This window comes from Bombina bombina, unplaced genomic scaffold (assembly GCF_027579735.1).
Source record: "Bombina bombina isolate aBomBom1 unplaced genomic scaffold, aBomBom1.pri scaffold_455, whole genome shotgun sequence".
Classification (NCBI taxonomy): Eukaryota; Metazoa; Chordata; class Amphibia; order Anura; family Bombinatoridae; genus Bombina; species Bombina bombina.
In genome coordinates, this window is record NW_026511120.1 from 177,063 (window position 1) to 193,242 (window position 16,180).

General features: G+C 40.3%; 1 protein-coding gene across 1 annotated transcript in view; it reads right to left on the reverse strand.

Moving 5' to 3' along the window:
- Positions 1-12,920, reverse strand: part of LOC128643613 (lanosterol synthase-like) — a 140,688-nt gene extending 127,768 nt beyond the window's left edge. The window contains exon 1 of the mRNA XM_053696455.1: positions 12,779-12,920. Coding sequence (XP_053552430.1) covers positions 12,779-12,795 — 17 coding nt within the window. The 5' untranslated portion in view covers positions 12,796-12,920. The remainder of the gene's footprint in view (positions 1-12,778) is intronic.
- Positions 12,921-16,180: the final 3,260 nt, after the last annotated feature.

Sequence of the window (16,180 nt, forward strand, 5' to 3'; positions counted from 1 at the left end):
GCACTGCGCTATGGAAGGACGTGGAACAGAATGAAGAACTTGACAAGTGCTTAGAAGTTTTGACTTTGACCTCTGTCAGAAAAATCCTCATTTCTAAGGAATCTATTATTGTTCCCAAGAAGGGAACTCTTGTTGACGGAGACAGAGAACTTTTTTCTATGTTCACCTTCCATCCGTGTGATCTGAGAAAGGCCAGAACGATGTCTGTATGAGCCTTTGCTTTTGACGGGGACGACGCTTGTATTAGAATGTCGTCCAAGTAAGGTACTACTGCAATGCCCCTCGGTCTTAGAACCGCTAGAAGGGGCCCTAGTACCTTTGTGAAAATCCTTGGAGCAGTGGCTAACCCGAATGGGAGGGCCACAAACTGGAAATGTTTGTCCAGAAAGGCGAACCTTAGGAACTGATGATGTTCTTTGTGGATAGGAATATGTAGGTACGCATCCTTTAGATCCACGGTAGTCATAAATTGACCTTCCTGGATAGTGGGTAGAATCGTTCGAATGGTTTCCATCTTGAACGATGGTACCCTGAGAAATTTGTTTAGGATCTTCAAATCCAAAATTGGTCTGAAAGTTCCCTCTTTTTTGGGAACTACGAACAGATTTGAATAAAATCCCATTCCTTGTTCCTTTATTGGAACTGGGTGTATCACTCCCATCTTTAACAGGTCTTCTACACAATGTAAGACCGCCTGTCTCTTTATTTGGTTTAAGGATAAGTGAGAAATGTGGAACCTTCCCCTTGGGGGTAGTTCCCTGAATTCCAGAAGATAACCCTGAGAAACTATTTCTAGTGCCCAGGGATCCTGAACATCTCTTGCCCAAGCCTGAGCAAAGAGAGAGAGTCTGCCCCCTACTAGATCCGGTCCCGGATCAGGGGCTACTCCTTCATGCTGTTTTGTTAGCAGCAGCAGGCTTCTTGGCCTGCTTACCCTTGTTCCAGCCTTGCATCGGTTTCCAGGCTGGTTTGGGTTGTGAGGCATTACCCTCTTGCTTAGAGGATGCAGAGTTAGAGGCCGGTCCGTTCCTGAAATTGCGAAAGGAACGAAAATTAGACTTATTCTTGGCCTTGAAAGGCCTATCTTGTGGAAGGGCGTGGCCCTTTCCCCCAATGATGTCTGAGATAATCTCTTTCAATTCTGGTCCAAATAGAGTTTTACCTTTGAAAGGGATGTTAAGCAATTTTGTCTTGGATGACACATCCGCTGACCAAGACTTTAGCCAAAGCGCTCTGCGCGCCACGATTGCAAACCCTGAATTTTTCGCCGCTAATCTAGCTAAATGCAAAGCGGCATCTAAAATAAAAGAGTTAGCCAACTTAAGTGCGTGAACTCTGTCCATAACCTCCTCATATGGAGTCTCTCTACTGAGCGACTTTTCTAGTTCCTCGAACCAGAACCACGCTGCTGTAGTGACAGGAACAATGCACGAAATGGGTTGTAGAAGGTAACCTTGCTGTACAAAAATCTTTTTAAGCAAACCCTCCATTTTTTTATCCATAGGATCTTTGAAAGCACAACTATCCTCGATAGGAATAGTAGTGCGCTTGTTTAGAGTAGAAACTGCCCCCTCGACCTTAGGGACTGTCTGCCATAAGTCCTTTCTGGGGTCGACCATAGGAAATAATTTCTTAAATATAGGGGGGGGGAACAAAAGGTATGCCGGGCTTTTCCCACTCCTTATTCACTATGTCCGCCACCCGCTTGGGTATAGGAAAAGCGTCGGGGTGCACCGGAACCTCTAGGAACTTGTCCATCTTGCATAATTTCTCTGGAATGACCAAGTTGTCACAATCATCCAGAGTAGATAACACCTCCTTAAGCAGTGCGCGGAGATGTTCTAATTTAAATTTAAATGTCACAACATCAGGTTCAGCTTGTTGAGAAATTTTTTCTGAATCTGAAATTTCCCCATCTGACAAAACCTCCCTCATGGCCCCTTCAGATTGGTGTGAGGGTATGACAGAACAATTATCTTCAGCGCCCTCCTGCTCTTCAGTGTTTAAAACAGAGCAATCGCGCTTTCTCTGATATGTAGGCATTTTGGATAAAATATTTGCTATGGAGTTATCCATTACAGCCGTCAATTGTTGCATGGTAATAAGCATTGGCGCGCTAGATGTACTAGGGGCCTCCTGCGTGGGCAAAACTGGTGTAGACACAGTAGGAGATGATGTAGTATCATGTTTACTCCCCTCATCTGAGGAATCATCTTGGGCAATTTCATTATCTGTGGCAGTACTGTCCTTACTTTGTTTGGACGCTATGGCACAATTATCACACAAATTTAAATGGGGAGACACATTGGCTTTCATACATATAGAACATAGCTTATCCGAAGGCACAGACATGTTAAACAGGCTTAAACTTGTCAATAAAGTACAAAAAACGTTTTAAAACAAAACCGTTACTGTCTCTTTAAATTTTAAACAGGAAACACTTTATTACTGAATATGTGAAAAAGTATGAAGGAATTGTTCAAAAATTACACCACAGTGTCTTAAAGCATTAAGAGTATTGCACACCAATTTTCAGAGCTTTAACCCTTAAAATAACGGAACCGGAGCCGTTTACAAATTTAACCCCTATACAGTCCCAGCTATAGCCTTTGCTGTGACCTAACCAAGCCCAGAGGGGAATACGATACCAAGTGACGCCTTCTAGAAACTTTTCCAGCTACTTTCAGATCCTCACACATGCATCTGCATGTCTTGCTCTCAAAAAACAACTGCGCAGTAATGGCGCGAAAATGAGGCTCAGCCTACAACTGGGAAGGCCCTCCCTGACTGGAAAAGGTGTCTAACATAGTGCCTGCCGTTAAAAAACGTTCCCCAAGTTTATAAATGTGAATTATCAGCATAAACATGTATAAAATGCCCAAATAAAGCAATCGATTTAGCCCATAAAAGTGTCTACCAGTTTTATAGCCCATATTAAGCCCTTTATTCTGTTTGCTTCACTAAGAAAATGGCTTACCGGTCCCCATGAGGGGAAATGACAGCCTTCCAGCATTACATGGTCTTGTTAGAAATATGGCTAGTCATACCTTAAGCAGAAAAGTCTGCTGTTTCCCCCAACTGAAGTTACTTCATCTCAACAGTCCTATGTGGAAACAGCAATCGATTTTAGTTACTGTCTGCTAAAATCATCTTCCTCTCACAAACAGAAATCTTCATCCTTTTCTGTTTCAGAGTAAATAGTACATACCAGCACTATTTTAAAATAACAAACACTTGATAGAAGAATAAAAAACTACATTTAAACACCAAAAAACTCTTAACCATCTCCGTGGAGATGTTGCCTGTGCAACGGCAAAGAGAATGACTGGGGTGGGCGGAGCCTAGGAGGGACTATATGGCCAGCTTTGCTGGGACTCTTTGCCATTTCCTGTTGGGGAAGAGATATTCCCACAAGTAAGGATGACGCCGTGGACCAGACACACCAATGTTGGAGAAAGATTTTTATTTTCAACCAGATCAGGGGGGGTGGTCATCCCACAAGCAAAAGTCTCTCCCTGACACTATGAGGTAGAATGAGACCTCCATACCCCACTGTATCTCAAAACCCATCCCTACATAATCTCCTAGCCACCTCCTTCTGACCTACACTTCAAGTCGATTGCTCTTCACAGAAAATGTTGCACTAGGAAATAGCAGTGTAATACTTTGCAATATTATAAACATTTTCTCTTATGTATAATGTTAGTTTAGCTATCCAAACCACAAATTCATTGCATAATTTAAAGGGACATTAAACACTTTGAGATGGTAATATAAAATGATAAATCATAAACATAAAAAAAACTCTGCAATATATCGTCATTATTTATTTTGTCCGCTTTTTCTGTAATTCCATTCTAAAATTGCGAGCTTTTCAGCTCCTGTTAGAAGTGGAAGTGCAGAACACTGCTATATTTCACTCAGCCATTGGCTGCACACTCTAGTGACCTATTTATAGCCATCCCTAATTGGCAACAGCAGAGAAGGTAACCTAAGTTACAACATAGACAATAAACACTTACACTTATTTTGTCACTATTTAAATAACTAATAAAACTTTAAAAAAAAAACATCTACAGGTTATTCTCAGACTAATCTTTTCTTTGAATGCATCATTCTATATAGCTTTTATTTAGTGTTTAGTGTCCCTTTAACATAAGTTGATTTCTTGATAATGTATGCAACAAACAGAAAAAAAGTCATATTAGCTCATTTTAGTTTAAAGGAACATGAAACTCAAAATGTTTCTTTAATGATTCAGATAGAGCATACAATTTTAAACAACATCCCAATATACTTCTATTATCTAATTTGCGTCATTCTTTATGTATCATTTGTTGAAGAAATAGCAATCCACATGGGTGAGCCAATTACATGAGGCATCTATGTGCAGCCAGCCACCAATCAGCAGCTTCTGAGCTTATTTAGATATGCTTTTCAACAAATGATATCAAGAGAATGAAGCACATTAGATAATAGAAGTAAATTGGAAAGTCGTTTAAAATTACATTCTCTTTCTAAATCATGAAAGAAAATATTTGGATTTCAGGTCCCTTTAATATCAGGTTACATTGTAGCCGGGTAGTGTTCCTGGAAGAACACTAAAGTCACTTGTATCACCAACTCCCACCTTCAGGACTTCTCATGGGCTGCATCTCTCCTCACTCTGACATTCTACCAGCATTCAAAGTTTTAAATCATCGCTCAGAACGTACCTCTTCAGAGAAACCTACCATTTATGGTCATAAATTTATCACTCATCCAGTACCAATCATCCAAAACTGAAACTCGTCATCCCCAAGAGTCTATGGCCTACAAACAGCACTCAGTCTGCCTAACCTGTCTAATATTTATGGATTGTACCATTCCACGTTCTAAAATGTATCATTACTAATGGACAGAAGGGTCTCTTCCCTTTTTCTGGGAGTCTTGAGCACAGTGGCTATTACTCACTGACTGGGGTGACATCTTACAATAAGTTTTGACAGGCTAACAACATATATTTCTTAGGAGGTAGATTTTTATGCTGAGACAGGCAGTACTGGAGACTGTGGTGATTAAAACAATATTAACCAAATTATTCAAGTGGCATATACTGTGACTTTTATTTTGGACCAATGAGACTTTTATCCAAATCGATTCTTGAACCCTTACATACTATAGGTTTGTTAGATATCACTAAACTTTGAAGCAGAGCTCACTGCTAATAATCCTTGTAGACCAATGTGACTGATGGATAATTACTTTTATATATGTAAAGTCCATCTTTGTTTATATTATATGGGGAAGCAAAGTTATATTTAACTTATATTGGACAGGGGGAACTATTCGTTTGGTGATATTTAATTTGCAGGCATAAGGGAAATTAGGGGTGAGCTCTGCAATCCAAATTTTGGACAGTCTGACACTTGCCATACATACAAATTGCCAATATGTGTTCAGAATTGGAGAACCAGTTCTCATGGGACTTTTCACCTTAACGGTTACTCAAACAGGTTAAAAAATAGACTTGGTTTCATTTTGCATTATTGAAAGTCCTACAATTTTGTATTATTCTCAGTGTGTTAGTGTGTGCATGGTGTGAGCTGTTCTTTAAAGGCTGTGTGCACTCTGTGTGTGCAACTGTACCATTGAGACAGTGTGCGTGTGGTGTGAGCTCTCCCTTTACGACTGTGTACACCGTGTGTGTTTGTGCATACTGTGATCTGTCCCTTTAACACTGTATTTGGTGTACTTTAAGGCTGTGTGCATCTATCACTTAAAGACTGTGTGAGTGTGGGGCTAGCTGTCTCTTTAAGACTGTGTGTGTTGTCAGTGTTTGTACTTGGCGTGATCTGTCCCTTTAAGGCCTGCATGATTAAGACTGTGTGCATGTGGTGAGAGTATTTTCTTTAAAGGCTGTGTGGGGTGTGTACCTGCAACTTTAAGACTGAATATCCATTTAAGGCTATGTGCATTGTATGTGTCTGTTCTTTTAAGACTTTTAGCGCACACAAGGTTGAGTGTATGCGCATACTGTGATCTGTCCCCTTTAAGACTGTGCGTATGGTGTAAGTTGCCCATTTAAAAGCTGTGTGCATTGTATGTGTACCTTTCCTTTTAAGACTGAGTGTGCCTTTAAAGGCTCTGTGCGCTGACTGTCCCTATAAGTCTTTGGGAGCATGCAAGGTTGTGTGTGCACATACTGGGTGACCTGTTGCTTTGAAACTCTGTGTGTGGTGTAAGTTGTCCCTTTAAAGACTGAGTGGGGTGTGTGTGCCTGTCCTTATAAGACTGAGTTAGCATTCGAAAAGTTGTAAATGCATTTTGTATATGGCCGCATGTCCCTTTAACATAGACCATCCCTTTAAGGCTGTATGCATTATATGTGCCTGTTCCTTTAAGACTTTGAGAGCATGCAAGGTTGTGTGTGTTTGTGCATATACTGTTATTTGTTCCTTTTAAGACTGTGTTTGGTGTGAGTTGTCTCTTTAAAGGCAGTGTGAGTTTTGTGTGCCTGTCCCTTTAAGTATGCATGAGCATGTGGTGAGTTGTATGTGCATTTTGTATGTGGCTGCCTGCCCCTTTAAGACTAAGCATCCGATTAAGGCTGTGTGCATAGTGTGTGTTTGTTCCTTAAAGACTTTGAAAATGTGGAAGGTTGTGTGTATTTGCATACTGTGATGTGTCCCGTTAGGACTGGGCGTGTGATGTGAGTTGTCCTTTTTAAAGGCTGTGCAGGTTGTATGTGCCTGGCCGTTTAAGACTGTGTGAGCGTTAGGTGAGTTGTACCTTTAAGGCTGTGCTGTGTGAACATTAGTCTCTCATAAGTGTGTGTCTGTACAGTAGCTACTGGTTGGGCTGCTGTAAGTCTATGGACTCTAGTTATGAAGCTCCGTATGTACCTGCCTTCGCCGGCCCCAATACGCTCGCCTAAGCTCGCCTCACATCGCCGCCGCGGACCTGAATACGCTCGCCAAAGTTATCAATAAATCTGTCAAAAAGCCGCGCACCAAGTACCGGGTGATGAGCAGCGGACTGTGATAGTTACCAATCATCAATCTCGCTGCTCTTCGGCTTTTTTACAGCTTTATTGATACCCCTGTCACTAAGCACTCACACTATACTATACTGTTCTACCCCCTATACCGGCGCCCCTGGAGCCCCCCGCAACTAAATAAAGTTATTAACCCCTAAACCGCCGCTCCTAGACCCCGTCGCAACTATAATAAATATATTAACCCCTAAACCGCCGCCCCCGGACCCCGCCCCAACCATAATAAATATGTTAACCCCTAAACCGCCACTCCTAGACCCCGCCGCAATTATAATAAATATATTAACCCCTAAACCGCCGCTCCTGGACCCCGCCGCAACCATAAAAAATATGTTAACCCCTAAACCGCCACTCCTAGACCCCGCCGCAACTATAATAAATATATTAACCCCTAAACCGCCGCAACTATAATAAATATGTTAACCCCTAAACCCCGGACCCCGCCGCCACCTACATAATACCTATTAACCCCTATCCTGCCCCCGACTATACCGCCGTCACCTATAATAAATTTATTAACCCCTATCCTGCCCCCCCTACACCGCCACCACTATAATAAAATTATTAACCCCTAAACCTAAGTCTAACACTAACCCTAAATAAATCTAAATAATATTACTCCTATTAACTAAATTAATCATATTTAAAACTAAATACTTACTTATAAAATAAACCCTAATATAGCTACAATATAACTAATAATTACATTGTAACTATTTTAGGATTTATTTTTATTTTACAGGCAACTTTGCATATATTTTAACTAGGTACAATAGCTATTAAATAGGTATTAACTATTTAATAGCTACCTAGTTAAAATAATTACAAAATTACCTGTAAAATAAATCCTAACCTAAGCTACCATTAAACCTAACACTACACTATCATTAAATTAATTATTCCAATTTAAAACTAAATACTTACCTGTAAAATAAACCCTAAGATAGCTACAATGTAATTAATAATTACATTGTAGCTATCTTAGGATTTATATTTATTTTACAGGCAACTTTGTATTTATTTTAACTAGGTACATTAGTTATTAAATAGGTATTAACTATTTAATAACTACCTAGCTAGAAGAAATACCTGTAAAATAAATCCTAACCTAAGTTATAATTAAACCTAACACTACCCTATCATTAAATTAATTAAATTAATTAGCTACCAATACCTACAATTAAATACAATTAAATAAACTAAACTAAATTACAAAAAAACCAAACACTAAATTACAGAAAATAAAAAAATATTACAAGAATTTTAAACGAATTACACCTAATCTAAGCCTCCTAATAAAATTTAAAAAAAAACAAAATAATAAAAGCCCCTACCCTATTCTACATTACAAGGTAATCAGCTCTTTTACCAGCCCTTAAAAGGGCTTTTTGCGGGGCATGCCCCAAAGTAATCAGCTCTTTTGCCTGTAAAAAAAAAGTACAACCCCCCCAACATTAAAACCCACATTAGCATCAGGTAATCTTACCTACCAAACAACGGTAGCTTCTGGGGCTTGTAGTCAGTTAGACATTTTCTTTTTTCGTATCACATTGAAATAGGACAAACTAAAAATCCCAAAATGCATGGGCTTAGGAACTGTGTAGGACAAATGCCCCAGCCTCCTTTCCCAAATATAAAATGTGGAGTATTTTTCTTTTCTTCTGACCTGTTATCTGCACTTTAACTAGTGTAACCTCAGCACTCAGCCCCTCCCTTCTCAGCAGTTGTGTGTGTGCATGTATTTGTATCTATGTGTACATGTTTATGTATATGTGTGTGTGTATGTTGTGTATCCAGAAAAAAACAGGCAACACAGGAAACTTTGTAACAAGCCTTTTAATCCACAAAGTGTAAAGTAATAGGGCCTTAACCCATAATGTTTCGGTTCTGAAACAAACCTTTCTCAAATGGAGCCCATGGAAGACATAAATAACTCCCAAACAAACCCATCCTATATACCCAGTGTAGTGTCAATATGAAAGTGAATAATTACCCTGATTACTGCTTTCCCGCTCTGCATCAAACCTCCTGTCACACTACTACAACTCCATGCGTGTCCACGCATATTGACGTCATCAGTCACAGCCGACAAAGAAGCAGGCCGTGAGTGTTGGCATAGCAACGGTAAACAACCGTTTGTAGCGATGTGATGCGGCGAGAGGAGAAACGCAGACAGCAGGATGGTGTGTATCTATAGTTTATATACACTTTATCCATATATATCTTTCTTTTAGATGTATTTCATTTTTAGATACACACCATCCTGCTTCTTTGTCGGCTGTGACTGATGACGTCAATATGCGTGGACACGCATGGTGTTGTAGTAGTGTGACAGGCGGTTTGATGCGGAGCGGGAAAGCAGTAATCAGGGTAATTATTCACTTTGATATTGACACTACACTAGGTATATAGGATGGGTTTGTTTGGGAGTTATTTATGTCTTCCATGGGCTCCATTTGAGAAAGGTTCGTTTCAGAACCGAAACGTTATGGGTTAAGGCCCTATTACTTTACACTTTGTAGATTAAAAGGCTTGTTACAAAGTATCCTGTGTTGCCTGCTTTTTTCTGGATAAACAACATACCCTTAAGCCAGGTTTGTGTTCTGGACATTGCCTGTGTGTATATATATATATATATATATATATATATAAATATTTATTTGTGTATGTTTGTATGTAGCAGAAGGACAGACTTAACCCCATCATGCCGTTATGACGTTCTAACCGTTCGACTGTCCTGAAACCTTAGCCGCTTCCTATATGGGATTGCCTAGCATCATAGGCACTGCCTACTGACCCACGGTTAGGGTTGCCACCCAGCCGGTATTTTACTGGCACAGCTGGTAATCTGTGATTAGGAGTCGGTGCCAGCATTAGTAAAATACCGGCAATGCAAAAGCCAGTATTTTAAAATTCTAATGCCTGGCTTCCGGAGTCTACTATCTATTTCCCTGGAAAACAACCCGCTTACTGTAGCTGCACTATGACATGTGAGCTTTTACAATAAACAACTACATTTCCCAGTTGTTCTACGCAATACATTCTGGGAGTTGTAGTTTAACTAACCGCCTCATTCGCTAGCTAGACTGGTATTTTGGACTCAACTTCCCGTAATTCCTTTGCTATGGAGAGCTGTCAATAGCGCATGCGTGGTTTGTGGTAGGGTAATGGCGGCGACCTAGACTGGCACGGGGGTCTGTGTGTTGTGGGATGTCTGTCCTGAGGTTGGGAGTCTTGTCCCGGCTCCGTCCTACGTGAACATAAGGTGAAATCAGGGACCGCCGGACCAGGCTTTGTCCCACAATGCATGAAGGCGCTTGAATAAGGAGGTCCACATTCGGGTAAGGGTTATTTCTGCTATAATACCGAGAGCTCCGGGCTCATGTGACCCTCTGTTACCATACCCATGTGTGGGGTCATAGTACCCACCTCAGGGGCCGTATACAGCACTGTATATCTTATTTTAAGAAATATGGACGCTATTGAGGCATCTTGTGTTATCACTTATCAGATTTGTCCCAAATTAAAGGAAAAGTTTACAATTGGTGACATAAATAGTCTGTGTGTGCTTTTATATGTAATTATAGGCTCCTAAAAGGGACAGTTAACTGTCATCCGCAAATGAGATTGTTTGTTTATGTATATTGTTGTGAGTATTTGAAGCATATCAGACCCTCCCAATTTGTTTAATGCTATTGCTTTGGTCGTATCCCACGCCCATGAATGAACTACAATATATCATTGGTTGCTAATGATCTCCTTAAGAACCAATGGGATCAAGCGCATTGGTGGGTGGGTGTTATACTGATTTTAACATTGGTGGGTGTCGACAAAGTCCGATCATCTTATTGGTTAGCTATGAGGTATATAGAGCAGCCTGATGAAACGGCAACTGGTGCAGAGAAACGCGTTGCTGTGTTGGTTTTAACAAATATTTTAATAAAAACACTTTTATCATACCCTGCTCTGTTTCACCTTTTATGAGAGACCTGTCTGGTTGGTTGTTTGTCCCACGTGGACTTATCATAGGTGTTACCGGATGGATCAACTCTCCTACTCCATCTGAGACGTCACAGGTGACGTGCCTCATCGTGGCCTTGTATTCCAGCAGGTGTGTTTGAGTCAGCCAAGGGGCTCTGAAGTCTTGGCTTGCGCTTTATTGCACTGGATGTGCAAGGACGTTTGTGAGAATTCTGTAAATCTTCACTCAACGCTTTTGCCTTGTCCCCTACGATGCAACACCATGAAGCGCCTCTTTCATCTTGTTTTATAGGATATCATTGCAAGTCTCTAAGCTAACAGGCTGTGCAGGAATAATTGTCTAAAGAGTGTTACCCTATGGTGTAAATTAACCTGTTTAGGTTCTGTAGGAGTAACCCCTGTCTTATCATGTTCTGGTTAGGTCCTTGGAATAATATGGGTTAACTGAAACATTGTATAGAATGATTTACTGCATGTCCCTGGCATGACATGGGTTAATAGAGTTTCTATGTTAATCTATATAGGTTGCTGGCACACAATGGGTTAACCAAGCTGTGCATATCTCTGGCATCTCGTTTTTGTCTCCGCCCTTTTGTGGATCCACCCTCACCCATGGCCGGTGTTCTATCAGAGTCTGCTCCTTTGTTAGAATCTGCTCCCTCTGACTGCTTGCTCTGTATGACGTAATCACACTCCACATATGTTAAATAGGATTGTGTGGAATGTGATTAAGTCAATCAGCAACATGCGCACTCAGAGGGAGCAGATTCTGACAAGGAAGTTGTTTTGGATCTTGCTGCCGCTACGCATGCAGTGTTGAAATGTAATACTGTCACACAAATTGAAAGTGTATTATATATTTTTATATATATATATATATATATATATATATATATATATATACACACACAAGGCAAAGTTCAATCACTTCTCACTGTGATTAAATATGCGACGATGTGCTTTCATCTTATTTTTCGTCATAAAGAGCATGCGCAGTCAGAGGGAGCAGATTCTGACAAAGGAGCAGAATCTGATACACCGATATATTTTTTAGGAAAAGGTGGCAACCATAATCGTGGTGTGTATGTCAAAAGGACCAGGGTACGCTGCTGGTCATTAAGGGGTTAAAAAAATTAAACTTTACCTTCACTTTAATAGTGTGCATAGGTAGAGAGTAAAGGAAGAAAAGAAATTATACAAGCAAACAAAAATAGAGGATGACAAGGAAAAATATCACTAAATTAAGTTACAGGAGCTGAGTACAAATGTTAAAGGAATTTAACCCACGTAAAGGGGTAAAACCATACTTTTTATGAGGAACAGAAAAATATGTGAAAATACCCACAAGAGGAAAGACTACAATAAAAAAGATTGAACACACTAAGAGCAGATCTATGAGAGCAGAAATATGCTGTCCCCACTTTGGTTGTTGTTAAGAAATAATAAATATGCTGCCCTGCATCACCTGTTATAAAAAAAAAACATGCATTTAAAAAACTACTATATATAGGCAATAAAGTTTTAATTTTACAGTGCATAGACATGAAATGGTTAGCTTCACAGTTTTTCATGCAGTCTGATTACTTGCAACATTGTGTAAACATTGTGGTACCAGTGAGAGCACTGAGAATTAAATACGCTAAAATACTAAATTGGGCAGATGCTCCTAATAAACTACGCTAAGATATATATATATATATTATACCTGGCTCCGAGGTTCTTAACATATCATTTCTTCATCACAGATTTTGATTTACTTACGTTTCCCCTCCGCTCATGTCTCCAATCAAAGATATCTAGTCTTCAGAACTGTCAAACTCCATCCCTTATGCTAACATTGGTCTTGCCTACCGAACAACAGAAGCTTCTGGGACTTGTAGTCAGTTGTGCATTTTTTGTAGCACATTGGAATAGGATAAACTACAAGCCCCAAAATGCAACCCGCCGCCCGATCCTGCGTCATTCTAACCTGACATGGGTAGAGGGTGGGGCAGACTATCACATCAGGGTGGAGAATTAATTTAGACAGCCAATAGGGAAATGGTAGCGATTGCCTTCTGATGTCACGTGACTGCAGTAATTACATGGATGGTACACGAGTTGAAGTCAGAAGTAGTTGCAGAAGACTCAGATCTAATTCTATTGTAAACTCAACTGCCGTTTTACTTCTGCAGCTGCCTTGCTAATGCTTATACAGAAGGAGCTGTTATTTCGACTTATGCGGAACATGTAAGAAATACAACTGTGGAAAAGGAGCAACAATGTGTTTTCATGAAACAAGAAGCTAGGATCCTTATTAGAGGCTGCTTTATAACAGACGGACAGATTTTGAGGCTCGTCTTTTTCCAGCTCTGAATACTGGGAAGCTCATTTGGGCTTTGGCTTTGTACTAGAAACATGGAGACCTGGAGATGGGAGAATATTACACGTGGAGCCCAACATTTATTTAAATTCTTTCATTTTGTTTTTTATTATTTATTTTGTAGGAAGTCGCTATCTGGGATTGCAAATGATGGGAAATCACTAAAATGAGTACAACCGAACATGCAAACTATTTAAACACAAATTGTGGTGTATATGTTTGTGGGATTATCGGCCATTACATACTTGGAAGTAAAAGCATTAAACAGGAAAGATTTTATCATGTCACTACATCTTGTAGTGTTTATCTTGTCTCTACCCTGTGTATAATAATCTTGTTGATAAATATTATTCCCACTTTTTTGTGTATGTTTGCTGGTAATGTCACTCACTACACCGTACACTATGATTGACATCAAGAGATTATGGAAGGGAAGGTGTTAATAGCTGTTCTGTCTAGGTCTGATGGGGACGAATTAAAGGGAAAGAAACCATTAAATTTTTCTTTATGATTTGGATAGAACATAAAATTTGAATCAACTTTCCAATTTACTTCTATTATCAAATTTCCTTAAAGAGACAGTCTACATCTAAGCCATTTTCCTTACCTTAGATTAAGCTGCAAAATCTATATCATGCAGCAGGAACAGTAAAAAAGTTTATTTTAAAATGAATATTGTTTCTGGCCACTTTGAAATGTCTGCAAAGCTCCACCCACTGATGACATCACAATCTGGACTGCATATGGCATCCAATCAAAAAAAGGTTCACTAGTTGAATTTAACAGCCTCTCAATGCTATTTAGCAGAGTACCTAGATGCAGCCCAGATTGTGATGTCATCATTGGGCAGAGCTTAGCATCCATTTCAAAGTGGCCAGAAACAATATTAATTTTAAAATAACTTACCGCTGCATGATAAAGAAAGAGATGCAGGAGGCTATTTGCATCTTAAAGGGACAGTCAAGTCCAAAAAAAACAAAATTTATGCTTACCTGATAAATTTATTTCTTGACATGGTGAGTCCACGGATCATCTCTAATTACTATTGGGAATATCACTCCTGGCCAGCAGGAGGAGGCAAAGAGCACCACAGCAAAGCTGTTAAATATCACCTCCCTTCCCTCCAACCCCAGTCATTCGACCGAAGGAAAAAGAGAAAGGAAGTAACACAAGGTACAGAGGTGCCTGAGGTTTATATAACAAATAAAAAACTGTCTGTAAAAATACAGGGCGGGCCGTGGATTCACCATGTCAAAAAATAAATTTATCAGGTAAGCATAAAATTTGTTTCCTTTCTAATGACTCGGTGCGTCCACGGATCATATCTATTTACTATTGGGAATCAATACCCAAGCTAGACGACACAGATGATAAGGGAGGGACAAGACAGGGAACCTAAACAGAAGGCCCCACTGCTTGAAGAACCTTTCTCCCAAAAGAAGCCACAGCTGAGGCAAAAATATCAAATTTATAACATTTTTAAAAAGTTTGTAAAGAGGACCAAGTTGCAGCCATGCAAATCTGTTCCACAGAAGCTTCATTTTTGAATGCACAGGAAGAGGAAACAGCCCTTGTGGAATGAGCCATGATTCTCTCAGGAGGCTGCTGTCCAGCAGTTTCATAGGCCAAACAAATTATACTCTTGAGCCACAAAGAAAGAGAAGTAGCTGTAGCTTTTTGACCCTTGCGTTTCCCAGAGAAAACAACAAATAAAGCAGAAGACTGGCGAAAATCCTTAGTCGCCTGCAAATAGTATTTCAACGCACGTACCACATCTAGGTTATGTAGCAGACGCTCTTTCTGAGAAGAAGGGTTAGGACACAAAGAAGGAACAACGATTTCTTGATGAATGTTCCTATCTGAAACCACTTTAGGGAGGAAAGCTAACTAAGTACGCAGAACTACCTTATCCGAATGGAAAATAAGGTAAGGGGATTCATGCTGCATCGCCGAGAGCTCAAAGACTCTACGAGCAGAAGAAATTGCAACAAGAAACAAAACTTTCCAAGATAACATCTTAATATCTAAAGAATGCATAGGCTCAAACGGAGCCTGTTGAAGAACTCTAAGAACAAGGTTAAGACTCCAGGGAGGAGTAACAGGTTTGAACACAGGCCTGATTCTGACTAAGGCCTGACAGAAGGATTGCACATCTGGCACGTCCGCCAGACGTTTATGCAACAATATAGATGAGCCGGAATTTGACCTTTCAAGGTACTTGCAGATAATCCCTTCTCCAGACCCTCCTGGAGAAAGGACAAAATTGTAGGAATCCGAACTCTACTCCAAGAGTAGCCTCTGGATTCACACCAATACAGATATTTACGCCATATCTTATAGTAAATCTTTCTGGTAACAGGCTTACGAGCCTGAATCATGGTCTCAATGACCGACTCAGAAAAACCACGCTTAGATAGAATTAAGCGTTCAATCTCCAAACAGTCAGCTTCAGAGAAACGAGATTTGGATGAAGGAAGGGTCCTTTTAAGTAGAAGGTCCTTCCTCAGTGGAAGTCTCCAAGGTGGAAGAGATGACATCTCCACTAGATCTGCATAACAGATCCTGCAAGGTCACACCGGTGCAATGAGGATCACCAACGACCTCTCCTACTTGATTTGAGCAATGACCCATGGAAGCAGACAGAACGGAGGAAATAGGTATGCTAGACTGAAGTTCCAAGGAACCGCCAGAGCATCTATCAGTACAGCCTGAGGATCCCTTGACCTCGACCCGTACCTCGGGAGCTTGGCATTCTGTCGAGATACCATGAGATCCAGCTCCGGCTGCCCCCATTTAAGAAT